The sequence below is a fragment of the Bos mutus genome, chromosome 4, assembly GCF_027580195.1.
Source record: "Bos mutus isolate GX-2022 chromosome 4, NWIPB_WYAK_1.1, whole genome shotgun sequence".
Classification (NCBI taxonomy): Eukaryota; Metazoa; Chordata; class Mammalia; order Artiodactyla; family Bovidae; genus Bos; species Bos mutus.
Genome location: NC_091620.1, coordinates 102,899,089 through 102,922,765, shown reverse-complemented (window position 1 = coordinate 102,922,765; position 23,677 = coordinate 102,899,089). Strand labels below are relative to the sequence as shown.

The following is a 23,677-nucleotide window of genomic DNA, read 5'->3' as shown; positions in this document are numbered from 1 at the left end:
ACTTTTACTCTGACATAAATCTGCCCTGTTGGAGAGTGCAGTAGAAGATATGTGGTAATGGAAGAAAGAATTGATATTTAAACCCATTTCTAATTATAATTTTACTATGACCTGAGAGCATGATAATTTTTGTCATCTGTACCTGGAAAATTTGGTGTTAAACACCTATCTTAACAGTAGAAGAAAAGTATCTTCAGTGATTTGAATAACCTTGTTGAGGACTGGAGAAAAAATTTCACTGAATCAAATAGTCCTTTCCATTTGGAGATGGATTGTTCTAACCAGAATTCAAAGAGGATACTCCTTTGTTGTGCTGATGGTAGTACAGGAAGCAGGCACAAGATAACTTGGGGAAAATGTTTCTAGAAATGAGGAGCAGGCTATTAAGAACATACAGTGGAAAATGTTGTTTTATTTGGAAAAGAAGTAAATGATTAGAATTAAGAAACATAATAAAGTTGCTATAATAAACATAGAAAACGCTTAAGAGTAAAAGTTAATAGTGAATTTAATTTTCTCTTTTGAAGCTAAACTTAGGTTAGATGGCTAGGCAGCCATAGGACTGACTGCCAGCCTAGCCGCTCATCAGCAGCCCATATGAACTACTGAGAACAATGTTTAAATTGGTAACAAATACTTTGTTGCGAGTATGTCTAAATACAATTCTGTGGTCATTCTGGTAGTTAATTTTGCCAGAGAAAAATTAAAAGTATAATACTATAATAAGAATGCTGAAATACTGACTTTTAGTACTTTGCTGATAAAACACACACATAAGCATGGGTATTATATATGCAGAAATAGGAAAACAAGATGATTTTGCAAATTGTAGTGCTGAGATACAATAATACCTACTGTCAACACTTTGAAACATCTCTACGTAAATGACCTTGTTGATGAAGTTGGCAGTGTGTTGCTACTTTTTTGCATTTAGGTCCTTAAGCAGTAACATGCTGTATAGGAATCTGCCTGGAATGAGAATTCAAGAATTAAAAGATACGCTTGTCCTGCCCAAGGTTTGCAATATGGGTAGAAATTTTATAATAGCGGAAGATTTTCCTTGCGATTCTTGCCAGATTAACGAGCGTGTGTCAGAACCCTTATTCTAATGGGTTTATTTTCCCGAGGGCTAAAAGTCACCCTCTGATCTTTATTTGTTTTATGATTGAAGAACTCGAAGAAGGAACATTAAGCTTGTGATTACTTTGATCAGCTAGTTCTTTTTAATACACAGGTGATCTGAATCTTAATGTGGTAGCAATGGCTTTATCGGGTTATACGGATGAGAAGAACTCCCTTTGGAGGGAAATGTGCGGCACTTTACGATTACAGTTAAACAACCCATATCTGTGCATCATGTTTGCATTTCTGACAAGTGAAGCAGGATCTTACGACGGAGTATTGGTAAGCTAAGCTGATTTCTGTTTCGTGAGACTCTTCTTTTAAGATAGGAGTTTTTAATACAACTTTGTTAAAATTTGCAAATGTCACTTGCATAAAGTAACATTCTATTTTGATGCATTTATATTATTTAAAGCAAGGTATCTTAAAAATTTGGAGTTCGTTGATAGCAAACTGAACTTGATTTTTTTAGTGGTTTTAATAATAAAATTTAGAGACATAGAAGGATTAAGATTTTATACTTTAGCTGAGGAACTGAGCTCTGGCACTCTACAACTCCAGTTACATATATTTTATATTGAAATATAATCTTTTAAATGTGCATATACTGTTTTTTCTTTTTTTTTTTCTTTTTTTAGTTAAGTGAATCAGTGCACAATCACTGATGATCAGGATGTCCAAGTATCTTGTCTGAGTGTTTGTCCTTTGCAGACATGCAGACGTGTTCCAGTTTGGAAGATAAATGATCACATTACTTATAGTGGACTATTTTATTTTTATTTTTTCACTATTTGGTCTTTTCACTGCTATTTTTTCTTTCCTCTCTCTCCTGCTTTAACCCTTATGACCACATCACTAAATAGATGCTTTATCACAAAGTGGGAGAAGAAAGAAAGGAGTGAGTGGTGTTCATCAGTTTTATTATTGGGTTTTAAGCTTCACCTTGTCACCACAGCTTTATTGGCGTTTGTTGGGCTTCTTTCTAGCACTGAGAAGAGCTGCCAAATGTGAAACGTATTTCTATTTTTTTTTTTTTTTGCCATTGTAGCACTTTTAAAAATACACATTGATAATTGATTTAAATGTCAAGTCATAAGAATTTCTAAAAACATGTATTTTATTGAGATATCTTAATGAATATGTTAATAAATGTTGTTGGTGTTCCGTTCGACAATTATTTAGTTTATGTATTTTGTTTACTTTTAGCAAATTACTATTGAACTTTTTTAACTACTTCATATAAATATCCAAGAGCACGTTGGGGTTTTTTTGCCTTGTTTTTACTATTTACTACTCTTTTTGTTAAATAGAAGACTTTAAACGTTGCATCTTGAGAAAATAAAATACTTTTAGGAAGTAGTAGAAGATAATGAAGACTAGAAAAAGAAGTGGATTGTTTAGAGTTTAAATTGATAGAGAAATATATTGTCTAATTATTAAACTTCTGTGTTTCCAATTAAGTGATTTATTAAAAATACCCTCTTTTCTTACACCTAAATAAGGGATATCATATCTTGAGTAGAAAGTTTATATTTCCAAACTGTGTCAAGAGTGTACCTAATTAAACTTTATATGTAAGTAATAATTATCATTGTTCTTTTTTTAAAAAATTATAAGTTACAGTAATCTCGTGAATGGTTTTGAATTGGGAAATCAGAAGACATAGGCCTGAGTCCTTGCTCTCAGTTACCTAAGCTAGTCAGTTAACTTTTCGAGGTTTTAGTTTTTTCATCTGTAAAATGGGACACATAATATTTATAACTCTCTCCAGATCAAAAATAGTAACACATGCAACATAGTTCAAGAGTTAAATCTAGTTTATACCAAATATTTGTCTGTCTAGTTTGTCTCCTCTTTAGGGCAGAACCATATTTTATAATTGAGAAAACACAACCAAGGTATCAACTGAAATGAACCTATGTTTAAAGGAGGAAAACCGTACTTCATGGACTGACTTCAATAGAAACAGGATCTTTTATCCACCCTTAAACTGTATTTTTACTTATCACAGAATTAATTGTACCTTCTACATTTATGGTAAACACTTTTCAAAATAGTATTTTACAATATTGATAAGTATACAAAAACTTAAGAATGTATTGTAACGCCTCTTATTTTGCTACAAGCCACCTACCTATATGACAGTATTTTACTATAGCCACAAAAGTGTGTCTGTTTACTTATTAGAGTATGTTTTAAAACTTTGAGTTGAGAAACATGTATTGATATTTCTAAATCCTGTGTTAGTATATTTACTGATAAGTCACAGATTTCCTAAACTTGGTGATTAACTTAGAAGCCAAGGAAAGGTTTCCTCAGTTTCTCCTGAATAAATTTCAATGATGAAAGGATTATTGGCATCTTAAATTTGATAAACTGTACACCATTGTTTTTGTTTTATGTTAAAGTTATATAAGACTGAACTAGTTTCAGTGTTTTTTAAGTAAATTGGTCAGTTTAGGAGGTACATCTTTACTTTGTATGAATAACCTTAGCACTGAGTTTTCTGAGCATTGCATTAAGAAAGGCATCTTAGGCAGTTCATGGCTCTGCCAGTATACACACAGTAACTTATTAATACATTTGAAAATCAAGTTGTATATTAGGTACAAAATATCTAGTCTGCAAAAATTTAAAACTCACAACACCTGAAAGTAACTCCTTGCTTCTTCTCTTTTTTCAGTATGAAAACAAGGTTGCTGTACGTGACAGAGTGGCATTTGCTTGTAAATTCCTTAGTGATAGTCAGGTAACAACTAATTTAATTTGATATTTAAATTGATTACCACTTACTGTCAGTGGATTAAAAACTAATCTTTATGTGTAAATATGTGTCTATGAGGTTTATATAAAAATTCTTCTAAAAAGTGAGGTAATTTCTTTTAGATTGAGACATAAACATGTATCATACCTAAATGTATTTATTTAAGAATGCTTACTTAACAAGAATCTACTGTTTAGCACAGGAAACTATACTTAATGTCTTGTAATATCTGTAAGGGAAAATAATCTGAAAAAGAATGTTGTCTATATGTATATATATTTTATGTACAGCAAAGTGATTCATATATGTAGATATAAAACAGCAAAGTGATTCATGACTGAAACTAAAACCAGTATAAACCAACTATACTTCAATTAAAAAAAAGGAGTCTGAGTTAATAGTTTGTTTCTGCCATGATGAGTCAAAGTAGTTAGTAGGTAAAGCTGTTAAACTTTTTAGTTTAACATCTCTTAGTAATGCTACATTAAAGAATTTCTTCATTTCTAATACAATAAACAGTAGTATGTGAGGGTTTGGCAACCCACTCCAGTATTCTTGCCTGAAAAACCCGTGAACAGAGCAGCCTGGCGGGCCAAAGTCCATGTGGTTGCAGAGTCAGACAGGACTTAGCAGCTAATACTTTCAAATGAATATACTATGTAGATAGTGAGAGAGAAATGTACATAACTAGCTAGTAATACAGTGTGCTAAGTACAATAGTGAGACAGTGCTAGGGGAACATAAAGCAGTCTTGGCTAGAGTTTGGGGTAGGGTGAAGTCATGGGGTTGCAAAGAGTTCGACACAAGTAAGAGACTGAGCATGCATGCAGCACAAAGTCAGGGAAGACCTTATAAGAACTGTTTTTTGTTTGTTTGTTTGTTTAGGATAAGATAAAGGACTCATGAGCTTTATTGGATCAAAATCCCAAAAGAGATTTTCAAGGTTTTTTTTTTTGCTTTAATTTTATTGCAGTACAGTTGTTTTACAGTGTTGTGTTAACTTCTGCTGTGCAGCAAGGTGACTCAGTTATGCTTATATACATTCTTTTTCATATTCTTTCCCATTATAGTTTATCACAGGATATTGAATATAGTTTTCTGCGGTATACAATAGGACCTTCTTGTTTATCCATCCTACATATAAGAAATGTTTGTTGTTGATAATCTTGAAGTTCTCTTCCAGTTCAGATTCCATGACTGTTACATCCTTATAGCCATCAAGAATTTTGCATAATAATGACTATTGTTGCTCAGATGCTCAGTCATTTCCAACGCTTAGCAACCCCATGGACTGCAGCCCGCCAGGCTCCTCTGTCCATGGGGTTCTCCTGGCAAGAGTACTGGAGTGAGGTGCCATTTCCTCCTCCAGGGGATCTTCTTGACCCAGTGATCCAACCCGAGTCTTCTTTCTGTATTGGCAGGCAGATTCTTTACCAATAGTGCCACCGGGGAAGCTCAATAATAAGGACAGTTTTCTTTAAATTTAAAACAGTAAATTGTCTGTGGATCTTTTATAGAACAATTAACAGAACATAGTAAATACCTTTCCTTTTTAAAATAATATTTTAAATGATCATGGATGCTGTATTGTAATTATAATAGATGCACACTTAGAGATCACATATCTAGGTTTTTACAAGGGCTTTTGTTTTAAAATGTTTTCCATTAAGAGTAAAATTGTTCCAAATGTAGAATTTATGAAGCAGAAAATACCAATAGTGAAGTGGATTGCTTTAGAAAAATCACTTTGAGTTTTTCAGTTAAATAGGTACATCGAAAAGTTGACCAATGAAATGAAAGAGGCTGGAAATTTGGAGGGAATACTGCTTACAGGCCTCACTAAAGATGGAGTGGACTTAATGGAGAGTTATGTCGACAGAACTGGAGACGTCCAAACAGCAAGTTACTGCATGCTACAGGTTAGTGCGGTGTGGCGGCGGCAGTTTATTAAGGAGGAAAAAATGGCTTAGCTTTCTCTTTCCTTCCCTTACGGAGCGGATATGCTCGTTTGCTTACTTAGGATCTTTAGGAGACATTTAACTTTAATCACTTGATCTACAAAAGACTTCTGCCTTATTTTATTGTCCCTAAGCCCTGGCGTGCTGCAATTCATGGGGTCGCAGAGAGTCAGACACTGAGCGACTGAGCTGAACTGAACTGAACTGAAGCCTCCTGCATTGGGTTAGCCAGTTTTCCTTGCCCTTTGGGAAGTGTCGGTCTTAAGTTTATGCAGAGTTCAAATGAAGCAGAAAAACCTCTCTCTGATTTTTCTGATTGTTGACAGAACAACACTGTCTACAAAGAGATTGCCTTTCCCTGATCTGAATTGCAGTACCTCTTTCTTGAAGTACAGAAGGCAACTTACACTCAGCTCTCAGTTCTCATTATTCCCTTTTATTCTCTCATTTCCTCATTTACTAAATGAGCATGACTCGGAGTAACCATTCATCTGTTTTTCTCTCAGTTTTTACTGCCCACTGATTAAAAATGGATTCCTGGCGAAGATTCCCTATAACTTTGCTTTTGTTGGAAAACTGGTGACATTTTAGAGCATTTTCCTGAGATTTCCTTAGCTCTCCAGCAGATCTTACCCTTTCCTGGTGTTCTCTTTCCTGTTCTTATCCTTTTATGCAGTATAGTAGCATGCTGCATACTGAGTAAACAAAGTAAAATGCCTCCTCCCCCGACCCTACCTTCTTAGGAACAAATGTAAATAGTGGCCCACAAACCACAAAGTAAACTTACCATAAAGTGTCAGGCTACTGTCCTTCTATAGCATAAGGTACCGTTGTTTTGTTACCAGAATGAGTTTACATCTATTAAATCATGGTATAGATATATGGCTATGAAATACAAGTGGTTGGTAATCTCTTAACAAGGTTTATAAAATATATTTAAAATGCAGTGTATAATTGGATCTTGCTTTTAAAAAATCTAGTCTGATAATCAGCTGCCTTTTAATTGAGACGTTTCCTCCATTTATATTTATATGGTCAAGATTTAGTACCATCTTGCTGTTTGTTTTCTGTTTTGTTTTCGTGTTCCTTTCCTGCCTTCTTTTGGGCTGCTTGAGTATTTTAGTATTTTACTTTATTTCATATGTTGACTTTTTAGTTATATTCCTTTTCATTTTCTTCTTCTTTTAAGTAGTTGCTCCAGGTCTAACAATATGCATCCTTAACTCATCAGTCAACAATTTAACTCCTCATAGTTTACAATTTGGAGAAGGCAATGGTGCCCCACTCCAGTACTCTTGCCTGGAAAATCCCATGGATAGAGGAGCCTGGTAGGCTGCAGTCCGTGGGGTCGCTAAGAGTCGGGTCACTAAGAGTCGGACACGACTGAGTGACTTCACTTTCACTTTTCACTTTCCTGCATTGGAGAAGGAAATGGCAACCCACTCCAGTGTTCTTGCCTGGAGAATCCCAGGGACGGGGGGGCCTGGTGGGCTGCCGTCTATGGGGTCGCATAGAGTCGGACACGACTGAAGCGACTTGGCAGCAGCAGCAGTTTACATTTCACACGTGGTACATCATGCTTCCTACTTCACCCTTTCTCCTCACACCTGACATTTTCTGCTTTTTGCTTCGTATTTCATGTTTCAAAAATGTTATCACAGTGTAATTCCATTTACAAATCTCCCTCCTTTTTCCTATTGTCGTATATTTTGTTTCTACATACATTATAAACTCCAACTTATAGTTTAGTATTTTTGCTCTTAATAGTTGGTTGTCTTTTATGTAAATTATATGAAGAATGAAAATACGGGCTTTTATATTTGTTTATTGGCCATGTTTTTTTTGCTGTCCTTACATTAGACTCAGATTTCATCTCTTGACATTTCCCTTTGGCCTTTTTCTTTAGCATTTCTTATAGTTCAGAGTTGCTGGTGACAGATTCTCATAGCTTAATTTTAATTGAAAATATCTGTTTTATTCATTTTCTTTCAACACTTTAAAGATGTGGTTTCACAGTCTTCTGGCCTCCATTTTTTCTGATGAGAAATCAGGTATTATTGTCTTTGTTTCTCCTGGGCTGCTTTCAGGATTTTCTTTTTGATTCTTAGCAGTTTAAACCTTGAGCCTAGTTGTGGTTCTCTCATCCTGCCTGTGATTCACTCAGGCGTTTGGATCTGCAAGTCAATGTTTTTCATCAGAGTTAGGAAGTTTTCAGGCATTATTTCTTTTAAGTATTTCTTTTTTTACCTCAGTCTTATTCTCTCCCCTTTCTTGGACTATTACTGCACATGTATTAAACCTTTTTTGATTTTGTCCAGTGGGCATCTGAAGCTGTGTTCATTTTCCTTTCATTTGTCCCGCTTCATCAAACTGGATAAATTCTATTGATGTGTTAATCAGCTATTCTTTCACCTTCTATCTGATGTTAGTTTTTCCAGGGAATACTTAATTTCAGTTATTGTACTTTTTAGTTCTAGAGTCTCAATTTTTTTTTGTTGTTTACATTTTTCAGCTCAGTTCCCTGTCCGTTTATAATTAAAACCCTATTTCTTCTAAGTCTGAATACATGTCTAATAGTTGCATTGAGGTCTTTGCTTACTCTAACATAAGGGCTGTTTAAGGTTTAGTTCTATTAACTTTCTTTTTCCTTTACTTTGAACCATGATTTACCTGTTTCTAATATGTCTAGTGTTTTTTTATTGTTCAGTACTGGACATTGCTTGCAGTCCATTATAGAAATCTGGTTTCTTTCCTGCTGAAGTACATTGGTTAATGCTTTTGGAAGTTTGGTTACTTAGTGATCACTTTGGTCTTAAATTTTACTACTGTGGGAAGCCCATAATATTTCCCAAGTCCTTCTGATTTGATCAGACCTAACCTCTGAACTGTTTTCTCTGCACACATTTTCAGAATTTGATTTTAACTTTTATTGAAATGGTTCTAGAGAAGACTTACTAAATATGAATTGACCAGATTCTTTCTTAGTTTATCCTTAGTCCCACAGAAGGGAAGAGTGGGATAGGAAAATTTCTGATTTTTCTGTGAGTCTTCTTTTTAAATCAGGGATTTAGTTCTGGTTGCTGCTGCTAAGTCGCTTCAGTCGTGTCTGACTCTGTGAGACCCCATATAACGGCAGCCCACCAGGCTCCCCCGTCCCTGGGATTCTCCAGGCAAGAATACTGGAGTGGCTTGCCATTTCCTTCTCCAATGCATGAAAGTGAAAAGTCAAAGTGAAGTTGCTCACTCATGTCCGACTCTCAGCAACCTCATGGACTGCAGCCCACCAGGCTCCTCCGACCATGGGATTTTCCAGGCAAGAGTACTGGAGTGGGGTGCCATTGCCTTCTCTGTTAGTTCTGGCTGGTTGGTCATAATTAGGAGTACAGTAGATGTTTACTTTTTTAAAAAGTGAAATTGTCAGCTATTTTTCATGTGTTCTTTTAGCTAAATTTAACTCTGGTAATTGAAATTAATACTTAATTACTAGGTGAGAGATGTGCTTCTTCTGTCTTGATGAGTTGTCTAAAGGTAGATTGTCTTTATTAGCTGTTACAGGTTTCTTTTTTCCATAAGATGAATGCGAACTGCTCTCTGACATTTCATTTTCTCTGTGGCCCCAAAACTGGAAAACCTTGGCTTCAGATTAATGCCCATTGGATCATTGAGGATAGAGGCTTTTTCTGCTTTGTTCATGTGAAGATAAGGATGGTATCCTGAACAGAGCTAAAAGCAATATATGAAAACTCAAAGCAAGCGTAGGTGAAATGTGGAATGTCACAGCTGCCAGAGAAAATACAGCTTTCAGAAAAGTCTGGCAGGAAATTGAAGTTGTTAATGAGAAGGAATCTAAAGTAAATTTAAGGGAAAGAAAGTATTCCTTTTCACCATGGCTTAGGGGTCAAAGAACTAAGCATTTTTTGTTCAGTTTTGGGTTCTTTCTTGCCTTTTTTTTTTTTTTTTTACTTTTAAGGAAATAAATACATGTTTTAGTTGAAGGCCAGGCAGAGAATAAGCAGTTTTAATTTTCAGATAGATAGGTATACTAAAATGGCATCTGAATTCACAGTGCAGTGCTAGATTGGAAGCACCAAGCTCAGTATTATTTTAAATGTGATTGAGCAGTTTTGGTGTGTATTTGGAATGAGTAAATATATTTTGTCAACCTAGAAGTTTTAATTGTTGGGAGAAAAAAATATTTGCATCATTTTTTGATTTTACTGCATTCAACCAGGGAGGTGAATTGATTGCTCTTAGGTCTTTAAACTTAAGTAAGAGAGAATTACACTTCCCTGGCCGGGCATAATAGTACACAGTGCATATGTATGTCATTGGTAGAAGCCAGTTTAAATTAATGGAGCTTCCATCAACTGTTTTATCTGTATCCTCATTAGGAGCCGGCTTTTGGCAAAAAGGTGGCCTGTTTCTTCGCTTGTGACTCACACTCACATGTTGCCTAGAATCTTCAGGCTTAGCCAGGAAAATTTTAAAAACTGAAATAATTCATGTTTTCTTTTTAGGGTTCTCCTTTAGATGTTCTTAAAGATGAAAGAGTTCAGTACTGGATTGAGAATTATAGAAATTTGTTAGATGCCTGGAGGTTTTGGCACAAACGAGCTGAATTTGATATTCACAGGAGTAAGTTGGATCCCAGTTCTAAGCCTTTAGCACAGGTAAGTGTACTGTTTTGGAGAGAGTCAAATTGTAACATGTACCTAATAGCCCAGCCAAAAAAAAGAAGTGTTTACAGCATGTTATATAGGGAAAATTGAGGATTCAATTTAATAAATTGCTATTAATAAACTCGTTCTTTGCTCATGTTGACTTCCCACTGATGTCTTAGACTATACTTTGTCTTTAGTTTTCGTGTTTTTTTGGTCCTACACTTTCTCACAGTCCTCTCAGTGTCTTGCACTTTAATCTAACACAGAACAAACCACAGCAGACCTAGAGGATCTTAGGCAAACCTAACTCAGTCCTAAGAGTGTCTGAGTGAGGCTTTCTAGTCTATTCCAAGACCTTTCAAATTTTAACTACTGTATGTTCTTACACTTTGCACTTGGGTATTGTGGTTTTCTGCACTATTATATGTAATAAGGCAGGATTTGTTTAATGGTACATACATACATATCTATATGTCTAATTACACATAGAAATTTATTTTTTCAAGCAGTAGTTTAAAAAACATGAAATAAGCACTATTTAAAATAAACAAGAATTTACTGTATAGCACACTGTCTTGTTATAATCTAAAAGACTCTTGAAAAGACTCTAAAACTGAATTAACTTTGCTGTGCACTTAAAATTATACAGTATTGTAGAACAACTGTACTTTGACTTAAACAAAGCAGCATGAGATCAATTATTACATAAAGCACTTGACATGAGATCACTGTATCTGATTCCAAGCATTAAATCTCATTAACAGTCAGGTATATCCTCGATGTGAGCACTGGATGGTGCTATTTTCCTGTTTTAGAAAATTGACAAATTTCTGTTTGTATTAAAACAACCTGAATATTAGTAAAATAGTGTTACATGATATTTGTTACTACTCTGTATCATAAGTGTTTGAGAGTCTAGGAGTTTAATATAAAGGTAAAGTGAATAGTTTATATTGCTATTATTTCTAAGTTTTAGCTGTTTACTGTTATAGGCTCCCTAACTCCTTTTTATCTTAGGAAATGAGTATTTTCTTTACAAGAAAATTTTGTTCAGAATATTGTATCTTTGAAATTTGTATCAAAAGTCATATTAGGATATTTTGTAATGTCCCAGCGTGAACTCTTATTTAGTCTTTGTTATTCCTAAAATTTGGAATCTAATGCTTTTGAGTTTTTCTGTACCTATCAGTGATGTTAGGAAGAATATAACTAAACAAAGTAACAAGAAGAAGTATTCAAATAAAGTAACTGCTAAGTAGAAGTCTTAGAACTAACCAGCTTAGCAGATAACTTACAGTATACAATACAATTTTGAAAATTATTGAAAAATACTTTGTTAGGATCAAACTTTAGTTATTTTAAATTTTATTCATGAAGTTTGCATTTTATTTATTTCTCCTTTCATTTGTTTTCTAGGTGTTTGTGAGTTGCAATTTTTGTGGAAAGTCTATCTCCTACAGCTGTTCCACTGTTCCCCATCAGGGCCGAGGTTTCAGTCAGTATGGTGTCAGTGGCTCACCAACGAAATCTAAAGTCACAAGTTGCCCTGGCTGTCGAAAACCCCTTCCTCGCTGTGCACTTTGCCTCATTAATATGGGAACACCTGTTTCTAGTTGTCCTGGTATGACATAATTCTATATAATAATTCAGTATACTTTTTTGAGCTGAAATTGTTTCTACGTAATTGATTTAATAATGTTGTAAATAAAAGACATACCACCTTGGTTTTATATTATTTCTAAGAGCAAGCCACTTTGCTGGCTTGGCAGTTTTTGTGTTCTATAATTTATAAAATCTATACATTAAAAGTATAATCTCTATCCACAGTATCTCTAATCTTACATGCTTACCAGTTTAAAGTTTGTAAGAAGAGCTTAAATATTAAATAATCATACACTGTTTTCTTACCACTTTTTCTAAGACGAGCTCCCTCAGATTTTATGTTTAAAAGTCCTGTGGCCTCATCTAGTAACAGACATCTTGTGCACATCAAGAACTTTTGATCATCTCAGACCACTTTGACATTTTCTCTTACTTCATCTTCAAAATCTGCCTGTGAAAATATATAGGGAAAGTATTAACCTAGCGGTTAGAGTCCTGTCCTTCTAAGTTTTGGTGTTGTTTCTGCTATGTCTGTCAGCTGTCTTGTAAATATATGTACTTTTTTAATGGTTAAAAATATTAGAATTATTGTATACTGCTTAACGTAAACATATAGAGAAAATTTTTGAGAACAGTAGATATATAATCGAATATAAATCGAATATAAATATACCTAGTGGCTGGAGATATTTCAGCTATTTATATAAGTTGAAAATCATACTAAAGCAAAAATTTTAATTAGAAATACTTGAATATCTGGCATAATGGTAAATGAATAAGGAATGAAGAACTGCATCTGATACCAGAATGCCTGTTTTAGTTCTGGCTCTGTGATGTTTAGTCTGTGAGATTGAAAGTCACTTTGACCCACTTACATACGGAGTGTTGGACTGGGAGATCCTCCTAGTTGTGAAATTTTATAATTCTCTTCTGTAGCTTATTCTTCTAAGTAGACTGTTTTATTGTTACCTTAACATCTGAAAGAGATTTGCTAGTATCATTAAGTTACTATTTTTCAAAATAGATCCTTTTTTAAAACATGAATTTCTTTTATCTGTTTTACTTATTTTTAGCAGTGTTGCTGCTCATGGGCTTTCTCTGGATGCAGTAAGCAGATGCTACTCCAGTTGCGGTGCTGGGCTTCTCACTGTGGTGAGAGCACAGGCCCCAGGACGTGCGGCTTAGCAGTTGTGGCGCACGGACTTAGTGGCCCTGTGGCATGTGGAATCTTAGCTCCTGGAGCCAGGGATTGAACTCATGTCCCTTGCGTTGGCAGGTCAATTCTTAACCACTGGGCCCCCTGCCCCCCCCCCTTTTTTTTTTAACAAATGTAGTATGTAATGTTTTAAATGCACATTAGTCTTGACTTGTTTTAATCAAGGACTTTCACTTTTTACACTGCATGTTGATCAATTTTTTTATGGCCTTGAAAGAAAGCGTTAGTCCCTCAGTTGTGTTCAGCTCTTTATGATTGCATGGACTGTAGCCCACCAGGTTCCTCTGTCCATAGAATTCTCCAGGCAAGAGTACTGGAGTGAGCTGCCATCCTTCTCCATCTTCCCGACCCAGGGATTGAACCCAAGTCTCTCCCATTACAGACCATTTCTTTACCATCTGAGCCACCAGGGAAGGCATTGCTACTAATAAATAGATACTAACAATTTGAAATAAAAATCTACTACAATGAAAGAACAAGGAAGCAAAATATGGTGTCTAGTAAGTTCTATGTGAACTTAAATACTTAGAAATAATTGAACTTAATATGTCTTTTGGACCGTAAGTCTCAGCAAACTGTACTGGCTAGAGTGCTATTGCTTTTTGCTAGATACTAGCTTTTCAGATTTTTCTATTTTTGAAATAGGTAAGAAAAGATAAAAACAGTTTTCTAGAATTTGAAGAAAATTAAACCATAAAGCATTTTAAGCTCCGTTATAGAGGCTATTGGAAAAGGCAATGGCACCCCACTCCAGTACTCTTGCCTGGAAAATCCCATGGACAGAGGAGCCTGGTGGGCTGCAGTCCATGGGGTCGCCAAGAGTCGGACACGACTGAGCGAATTCACTTTCACTTTTCACTTTCATGCATTGGAGAAGGAAATGGCAACCCACTCCAGTGTTCTTGCCTGGAGAATCCCAGGGACGGGGGAGCCTGGTGGGCTGCTGTCTATGGGGTCGCACAGTCGGACACAACTGAAGTGACTTAGCAGCAGCAGCATAGAGGCTATTAATTTAATGAAAATTCAACACCCAGGTTTATCAAGTCTTAAAACTTTCTCATATTTGCTTCAGTTTCTTTTTTAATTTGCTGTAGAAATAATTTCTTTATATAAATTTGAATATTTGTTTAATGCACTAAGTTAAGTTAACGCTGATTGCTAGGATGACTCAAAGATCCTCGTGGAGCTTATGGTGTATAAATGTATAAATGAGCATGGATAGCTAACATAAAATAAATTATATGTTCTAGAAAATAAATACTAGTTCAGAATCTTCGGGGCTTCTCAGCTGGTGCCGGTGGTAAAGAATCCACCTGCCAGTGCAGGAGATGTAAGAGATGCAGATTCAAACCCTGAGTCAGGAAGATCCCCTGGGATAGGAAGTGGTAATCCATTCCAGTATTCTTGCCTGGAGAATTCCATGGACAGGAGGAACCTGGCAGGCTACAGTCCATGGGCTTGTAAAAAGCTGGACACGACTGAGCAACTGAGCATGCCTGTCCACAGGTCCTTTTATCTGTCATTCCCAAATCTCTGTAAGATTTGAAAAGCCAAAGTTTAGGTTTGTTTGTTTTTTTTTTTTTTTTTTGAATTTTCAAAATCTCATTTGGCAAAAGAAAAAAATCTGTTCAGAATTGACATGAGGTTATTAAAGTTTTTATTTCTCTTTGTGAACATTCGTATATTTCGTCGCAGAAATACTGATGTGTTTAATTACAGGATGCTGCCTCAGGGTTTTCTGGGGGGTGTAATTTAATATTTGCTCATTATTTTTCTAACATCCCTAAATATTTCAAATTCTGAAATACACTTGGCTCTCTAAGGTGAATAAGGGGTATTTTTTATGTTTTCTAAAGAAAATATTAGGAATTTTGAAAGAAGATAACATTGGTTCTATCTGAAAAACTCTCCCCCTCCCCCCTAAAAAATAAAGATGCCATTTAAGCTAGTCCTCTAAAGTTTGATAGATTTAAATATGTGAAGATTTTGGAGAAGCCTGCCCAGGTTGTAGACAGAGTACAAAGTATGTACTGGAGTAAAGAGATTGGTAAAGATGGTAATTACCGCGAGTCTGTGGAGACCACTGAGTAGATGAGTGTGACAGGGTCTGGGAAACAGTATAGGGAAGTCAGGGGAGCCTGGCTCTGATCTTTAAAGGCAGATTGGACTGAGTTAATTACGGAGTAGTAAGCGTTTTCTTAAGCAGAAGACTCTTGAATTCTGAAGTAAAATAAAATAGGACCTAATAGAAATCAAATACTGGCTCATGGCAGTGTAAAGATTCAGGTGTCCACACCTCCTTGTAGCTCTGTCTGCAGTTAGAGATGGCATCCATCCATCATGCTTTGTGATGCAACTGCCCAGAGTTTCCATAAGTTTATTTAACTGAGGGTTGCAAAGTTTTACACGGAGTTGTGCTTTCAAAGTTGGACTTCTTTTGAAGTGTCTCATTGAATTTATAAGTATACATATTTAGTTATGCTTACAAATTATGAACTGATATTTAGCATTAAAAATTATAAACATTATCTATTTAACAGTGTTTTAGTGCCTGTTTTTTCTAAGTACTAGAAATGTTACAGTAAACAAAACAGACAAAAATCCCTGCCCTTATAGAGCTTAACTTTTCGGTGTGATACATTTGTAAAAGTTAGATTATATATTAGTTTATTCTTCTTCTTACTATCATCATTATTGTTATTGTTATTCTAGTTAGTGCCTAAGTGAAACTCTGGTTTCCCCTTACCTATTCTGTGGCACTTACCTTCATGATTTAATATAAATCTTTTAAATTTAAAAGCTGTTTGAGGGACTTTCCTGGCAATTGAGTGGTTAAGACTCTGCTTCCACTGCAAGGGGTGCAGGCTCCATCCCTGGTGGGGATGTAAGATCGTGCATGCTGTTTGGCATGACCAAATAAATACAATTTAAAAATAATTATTTTTAAAAATTGAAAAAATAAAAGCTGTTTGATCTTTAAAAGCCTTCTCGCAGGGCAGTGAGGTAGTGCTGTTATTTTAAGCTTTATCTATTTAAGACTTAATCTGTCCTGGATTCAGTCTGTTTTCTCTATGGATTAGAAGTTACAAAAACAAAGAGGAAATCACCAGTGAGAACTATACACAAAAGTATAAAATGCTTTATCCTTAAAGGTCTATATTTTCTTTCTCCCCTCTTCTCCTTCCTTTCATTATTAATCGTTTTTGTTAAGCTTTTAGGAAGAATTTCAGTGTGTATATATCTTAAATCCTTGAACCACCATTATATCCTTTCATTTTCATACCATTACAAAAAGAAATAAGTGTATTAAAAAATTGTTTGCAAGACTGTCCTAGCAGTAGTATGATCAGCAATGACCCAGGTGAACTTCTGAATATAGCATTATGTCTTAATAGGTACACAGTTGCTTATTTAAGCTTAATATTTTTACTTTTCTATCCTTTTCTCTATATATGGTCATAAAATATTTTGATTTGCTGTTTTAGAACGAAATGAAACATATTAAGGTGGCCAAAATTAAGGGAATGAGGATTTTTCAAGCATTGCAAGTTACATAAATGTGTGTGTGTGAATGTAAATGAATAAATAACATTTTTCTTCCATTTCTTGTGGACTCTAGTACAGATGTATACAAATGTACTCATCACGTACTGTGATAAATCAGTCGTCAGTGAGTCTCCCACCCTGCTTAAGATAATACTGTCTGTACCAGTGCCTTGGGTCATTTCTGCCTGCCTCTTCACACCTCTATGGGCTCCTCTTCAAAGGTCACTACTGTCCTAAATCATCTATTAATTTCGTCTCTTGCTTGTCTGTGTAGTTTTATCACACATTTACTTTTGTCTGTGTTTTAAACTCTATAAATGAATCAAATGGCATATATCCTTTGACTTGCCGTTTTTATTCGAGTTTTCTTGTTTTTTAGTTTCAGCTGTGCTGATGAATGTAGTTGTGATTTATTCATTTTTATTACTACTTACCATTTATGACTGTAACACAAATTCTTCCATTGGACATCTGTTTCTTTCCAGATTTTTACTATTATGAACATTCCTGCATATTTCTCCTTTCACTATGCACAGAAGTTTCTTTAGTTCATTTTCATGGAAGCCAAGGGATTCCCTCGTGACTCAGTGTAAGGAATCTGCCTGCAAATCAGGAGACGTGGGTTCAGTTCCTGGACTGGGAAGATCCCCTGGAGAAGGAAATGGCAACTCATCCCAGTATTCTTGCCTAGAGAATATATGGGTAGAGGAGCCTGGCAGACTACAGTCCATGGAGTCTTAAGAGTTGGACACGACACAGTGACTAAATCACCAGAGAGTTGCTGAGTCATATTGTTTGCTAATGTTTTATTTAGGATTTTATGTCTGTTCAGGAGGGAGATTGGCCTATAATCTTCTTTTTTATGTTACCTTTGTCTGGTTTTGTTAGCAAAGTTATACCTGCCTTATGAAAGGCATTGGGGAATTTCCACTCTTTTCCTATACTTTGGAAAGGTGTGTGTGCGTGCTAAGTCACTCCAGTTGTGTCTGACTCTGTGCGGCCCTGTGGACTGTACCCTGCCGGTTTCCTCTGTCCATGGGATTCTCCAGGCCCTGAAGTGGGTTACCATTTCGTCTTCCAGGGGATCTTCCCAACCCAGGGATCAAACCCATGTCTCTCATGTCTCCTGCACTGGCAGGTGGGTTCTTTACCACTAGTGCCAGTTGGGAAGCCCTGAAGTTTGTGTAGATGAAAATTACCTGTTCCTTCAATGTTTGGTAGAACTCACCTGTAAACCAAACTTGGTGTTTTCTTTATGAGAAGATTTTTAAACTACTGATTATTTCTCTAAAATTGTTAATTCGGATTACTTCTTCTTTTTTTTTTTTGCTCACTCCTGGAGTTTATTGTCCACTTGGTGCAAGGCACAGGGTCATGGGGTGTGAGGAAGGAGCGTTTGTGTGGCTCGGATAGCAGAGAGTGGGATTCTCTCAACTTCCTTTTTGGTGTTTTGCTGTTTTGATATTAAAAAGTGAACTGCTTCCCTTGACTGTAGCCTGCTTGGTCTTGGGGAGAGGAGGGGAAGGGAGGGTACAGGGCAGGGGGAGGAAGAGGGCTCTGATGAGCCTAGCGCCTTGAAAGGAAGCCTGGCAGCTGGTGGTGGTCACTCAGGACGGGGGCCTGCAGTTGGTTTTGCCAGGCTGGCCGCTGGGCTGCTGCTTCCCCACAGCTTCCCAAGCCAGGTCACATGTGATCGTGCTGGTGGAGGCCTGGGCAGACTCCCGAGTGCTCTGGGGACTCTAGCACTGTGACCATGAATGGGAGAGTGGACTTCCCGAAGAAGAAGCTAGCCCACCAGTGTCCCGGGTCTGCTTTGGGGAGACCCGGGTGGTGGGGGATGACTTCCCCAGGGTACTCAGCACTTCCGCAGGAGCTGTTACTGGAAGTGGAGCCCAGGCGGTGCCGGTAGTAGTCGTGGGTGGCCACGAGCGAGCCGCTGGAGGGGATGGCTGCCATGCTCTTGCTTGCGGGCTAGTAGAAACCTCAGCGGCGACCCCTCCAGGGCCTCGGCGTGAGATCACGGACGGTGGGCACGGGGGCGCTAGGCCACAGACCCCATCTGCATGAGAAAAAGCAGGAGGCCACTCCACAAACTAGACGCGAGGGCCCGGATTACTTCTTAGTAGGTTTGATAATGTCTGTTTTTCCACTTATTATTGACTATTAAAAATACAAGAAATTCTGGTTATTATTTTTCAATCTAAATTACATTCTAACATTAAAACTGCTATTTCAATATGATGTGTGATTTGTATTTTGACATAAATTCAGATTTACCTTTTAAGAAATTTTGAATCAAGTATTATGCTATAGTTAATGAAGATCATTGTTTTTAACCCATAGGAGGATCCAAATCAGATGAAAAAGTAGACTTGAGCAAGGACAAAAAATTAGCTCAGTTTAACAACTGGTTTACATGGTGTCACAATTGCAGGCACGGTGGACATGCCGGACACATGCTTAGTTGGTTCAGGTAATCGGTACATTCCTTCTTTAGTAGGCTTGGGGTTACAGGAGGTAAAGCAGAGGGCCTTTTAAACACTTCAGGTTCATACAGCCAGAGGATGGATGGATTTGTTTTTTACTGTCACTTAAGTTAACACAGATGGCGCAGACATTTGTATCACTAGTTTGTATAATCTTAAACTATAAAATTAAATTTAAGAAACTTTAATAAATGTACGAGTTAAATGTATGAAAAGCATTATTTAACTTTATTTGGGGAGAGGATATATTTACAGTTTTTTACAACTGACTGAATATCCCATCATATATAATGTCTAGTATGTATGTGAGTTAAATGATAGAATACTTGTCAAACTCCTGTAATAGTTATCTTTTATATAAGCTTGTTATGTAGAAAATAAACATTTCATACAAAGGAGACTCAAGATTATATTTAACACTTACTTTGAGGGCTTCCCTTATAGCTCAGTTGGTAAAGAATCCGCCTGCAATGCAGGAGATCCAGGTTCAATTCGTGGGTCGGGAAGACCCCCTGGAGAAGGGATAGGCTGCCCACTCCAGTATTCTTGGGCTTCCCTTGTGGCTCAGCTGGTAAAGAATCCGACTGCAATGTGGGAGACCTGGGTTTAGATCCCTGGGTTAGGACTATCCCCTGAAGAAGGGAAAGGCTGCCCAGTCCAGTATTCTGGCCTGGAAAATTCCATGGACTGTATGGGGGTCCAAAGTCCGTGGGGGTCACAAAGAGTCGGACACACCTGAGCGACCTTCATTCTCACTTTGAGTGGTATTGGTGGCCCTGTCCGCTTCGTTGCTATAACGTTTGCACCCAGTTTGTCACATGGGCTTAAATCTAAACTCTGAGCACAGACTGTTATGGTCATAACTGTAAATGGGATATATTTAGAAAGTAAAGCTGTTCATTTTTCAGTAACTTTTCCCCCATGTTCAGCTTGGTGCTTATTTCTAGTTTAATGCTTTTGGTCTTCAGGTTTTAATTCCTGTATCTTTCCAAATGCCATTTTGAAAAATTGCATTATAGATATGAATAGGCTATAAGATAAATGTGTGTACGTATGTGTAGTTTAGATTTTTAACTGTGACTTGACTTGTGTTTCAGGGATCATGCCGAGTGTCCCGTGTCTGCATGCACGTGTAAATGTATGCAGTTGGACACAACAGGGAATCTGGTTCCCGCAGAGACTGTCCAGCCATAAAATGCTGTCACCTAAAGAGGAACCTTCAAGTGCAGAGCTTCCTAATAGATGTCCTTCGTAGCTCAGAAACATACCTCAGAACAAGTCACTCATGACTTTCCTGTAATGGGAAAATAAATCATTCTATCAAATCAGCAATTTGATGTTTGAGTGATTTTGATGTACTTCACAGAGACAAATGCTGCTGAAATGAACATCAGGGTGTGAGCATGAATTCTGTTCAGTAGGTTGAAGATGTTCATTTTAGAAAGAACTTCCTCGGGTTTTGTTGAAATTATGAATGTTCTACAAGCAGTTTCTGGAATCACTAAGAATAGACCTTGAACCCATACCTGTTATGTTGAAATTGGATATCTTTCAGTAAAATCTGCACACTTTTGAAATAGAATAATATGAATAATTTAGTGGTTCAGACAGTAGTTTAAGCTCAACCATGCTTAGTTTCCTTTCAGATAATATTGTGGGTTTTTACTTTTAGAATTAGAAAGACCCCCCCCACACACACCCTACACTGGAGAATTATTTCTCAATGTATGATTGATACATATTTTTTAAGGAGTCTTTTCTCTCATACACTTTCATTTTAAGATAAATCTTTTGGCACTGACATTTACTGTCTTCCTAAGAAAGGTCAAAACTGAGAAAGTATCGTATGACTTTTTCTCATATGAGGAGAAAAATATGCACCATTTTAAGGAAAAGTGTATAAAATTTTCCATTTCCACCTTTTGCTTTCCCAGTGTCCTGATATATCTTCTAAGGTTTCTTTCCCTGTTAATTTATTAACTTATGCTCATGATCTGGAAGCATTGTGCAGAATGCAGAGTTTGTACAAGGTTTTATGTGACCAACCATTCAGCATAATCTATATGTCCCTACTGTGAGAGCCCCTCTTGTAGAATATTCTGTTTTTTCAAAGGTAGATGGAGAAGTTGAGGAAAACAGAGTCACTTTGGAGACAATTTCATCTTTTTACATTTCTAAAAGTAAGTATATCTGGGCCAAAACAGGGACTTCATTTTAAAATTTTATTTTTTCCCTTTTCACAGCTAGATAGTTAAAAGAGAAATACAAAGATTTATAGCATCATCTGACATATGCAGAGGACTGAATTTCATAGTTGAAATTGTACTTTTAGAAAAATAAAAAGTAAGCCTGAAACTTAGATTTTGAAGAAGAAATATCTTTAAGAATTTTAGAAGCTTTTATGTTAGCAATTTTACCTGGTAAAACTAAGATCTATTAGATTAATTTGAGATAAGACCTCTAAGTCCTGAACAAAGGCAGATTCAATTTATTTTTTGTTTTGAGGTCTTTTTACAAAAGGTCCTTTTCTAGGAAAAAATTGCATATCTACAGTAAACATCTCATCAAGATGATGATCTTTTGTTTAAATCAAAGAACTGGAAATAGTTGTGTGTGTGTGTGTGTGTATATATATATATATATATATATATATTATTTAGTTTTTTTAAACAAAGATTGTTACTAAGGGGACTTTTTCTAATCTTCTAAGCAAGTCTTCCTGATTTCACTTTATTAAAATATTACCTTTACCCTTAAAGTTGCTTCAGTTGAAGTGTTTCTTTCAGATTTACTCTGTAGTATGAAAAATTGGCTTTAATGTCAAACTGTCAACGTTTTTATTTCTCCTTAGCTAAAGTAAGGTAAATTTTTTGAGTTGACGTTAAGGATAGGGTTATATCTAAAATATGTGTAATTTTTGGAAATACAATATAAGACATAAAGTCTGTTATATAATATGCTTGTTTATAACCAAAGGGTGACATTTTTACAAATAATTGTTTAAACCTATGTGTCAATCTCCTAATATTTTCTGTGATCTCACATATTCCTGTAAGATGTTTATTATGCTTATTTTGCATCTCATTGTATGTGGACCATGAAAACAGGTTAATTTTTCATTTTTATTAGTAGTTCACTAATATTTGGGTTTAGAAAATGCAAGATTTTACGTAAACATGTTAAATAGAGGTGTTTAATAAAGATGTTTTTATTATTAAAAAAATTGAAGTCAATACATCTAATCTAGAAATTGTGTATGACCACTCTGCAAATAATACAGTAAGATAATTTCTGTTATTTTGGTGGCAAATTTGATGCTTAATATTAGAAGTAACTTTTTGTCAACTCTGTTTTTCAGCTTTCCAGAATGATGATGATTCTTTAAAATGGTATATTTTAAAAGTATCTTTGCATTGTCAGTGCTACACACAGTAAGTATTAGAGTTAGGAACAGTGTAGTTCTGCGCTTAATTGCATGGCTGAATGTAATTTCAGTCACTCATTTGCAGATATTCCAAGTATGGGCTTTGAAATTTAAATTATAATCCTAGCCCGTGTCTTAGCTAAGTGACCTAACCTTTTTGAGCTTCAATTTCCTAATACATTCCTCCTTCATAGGGTAATTGGGAGTGTTAGGTTATGAAATAAACATGGAGTGTTATATCTTTGTCACAGAATGCTCTGTAAAAGTAGTGCTTAACAGTCATTGTTACCTAATCTTTATTGGTTACAGTGGCAACCCACTCCAGTACTCTTGCTTGGAGAATCCTATGGGCGGAGGAGCCTGGTAGGCTGCAGTCCATGGGGTTGTGAAGAGTCGGACACGACTGAGCGACTGAGCGATTTCACTTTTCACTTTCGTGCATTGGAGAAGGAAATGGCAACCCACTCCAGTGTTCTTGCCTGGAGAATCCCAGGGACGGGGGAGCCTGGTGGGCTGCTATCTATGGGGTTGCACAGAGTCAGACACGACTGAAGCGACTTAGCAGCAGCAGCAGCAGCAGCAGCATGTGTCAGTACATTTTAATTAAATGTGGTATACTTTAAACAGAGAATCTACATTCCTCTCAGTAGTGAAAATTTCCCAAGGGCTTGTTTTTCCAATTCTGAATCAATACAAATCTTTCTTTTGAGATAGAACTTCACTACTTTTGTTTATCTTGTATTTTGAATATTACTTCTTCCCTATATGAAGAAGTCCTCTGAATAACCACCTAGGATTTTAGTGTGATAGAAGAGGGAACCCAGGGATGAAAATTAAGATTTGGGTCAATCTACACAGCTAACTGCTAACTCTTGAAAACTTGAGGTTGTTTTCATAT

The 23,677-nt window shown here is 36.2% G+C and overlaps 1 protein-coding gene across 8 annotated transcripts in view; it reads left to right on the top strand.

The window, feature by feature from the left end:
- Positions 1-20,683, top strand: part of MIOS (meiosis regulator for oocyte development) — a 36,877-nt gene extending 16,194 nt beyond the window's left edge. For all 8 annotated transcript variants that reach the window (XM_070369802.1, XM_070369807.1, XM_070369805.1 and 5 more), the window contains exons 6-12: positions 1,235-1,404; positions 3,806-3,871; positions 5,647-5,805; positions 10,362-10,514; positions 11,922-12,126; positions 19,213-19,342; positions 20,453-20,683. In XM_070369802.1, coding sequence (XP_070225903.1) covers positions 1,235-1,404; positions 3,806-3,871; positions 5,647-5,805; positions 10,362-10,514; positions 11,922-12,126; positions 19,213-19,342; positions 20,453-20,549 — 980 coding nt within the window. In that variant the 3' untranslated portion in view covers positions 20,550-20,683. The remainder of the gene's footprint in view (positions 1-1,234; positions 1,405-3,805; positions 3,872-5,646; positions 5,806-10,361; positions 10,515-11,921; positions 12,127-19,212; positions 19,343-20,452) is intronic.
- Positions 20,684-23,677: the final 2,994 nt, after the last annotated feature.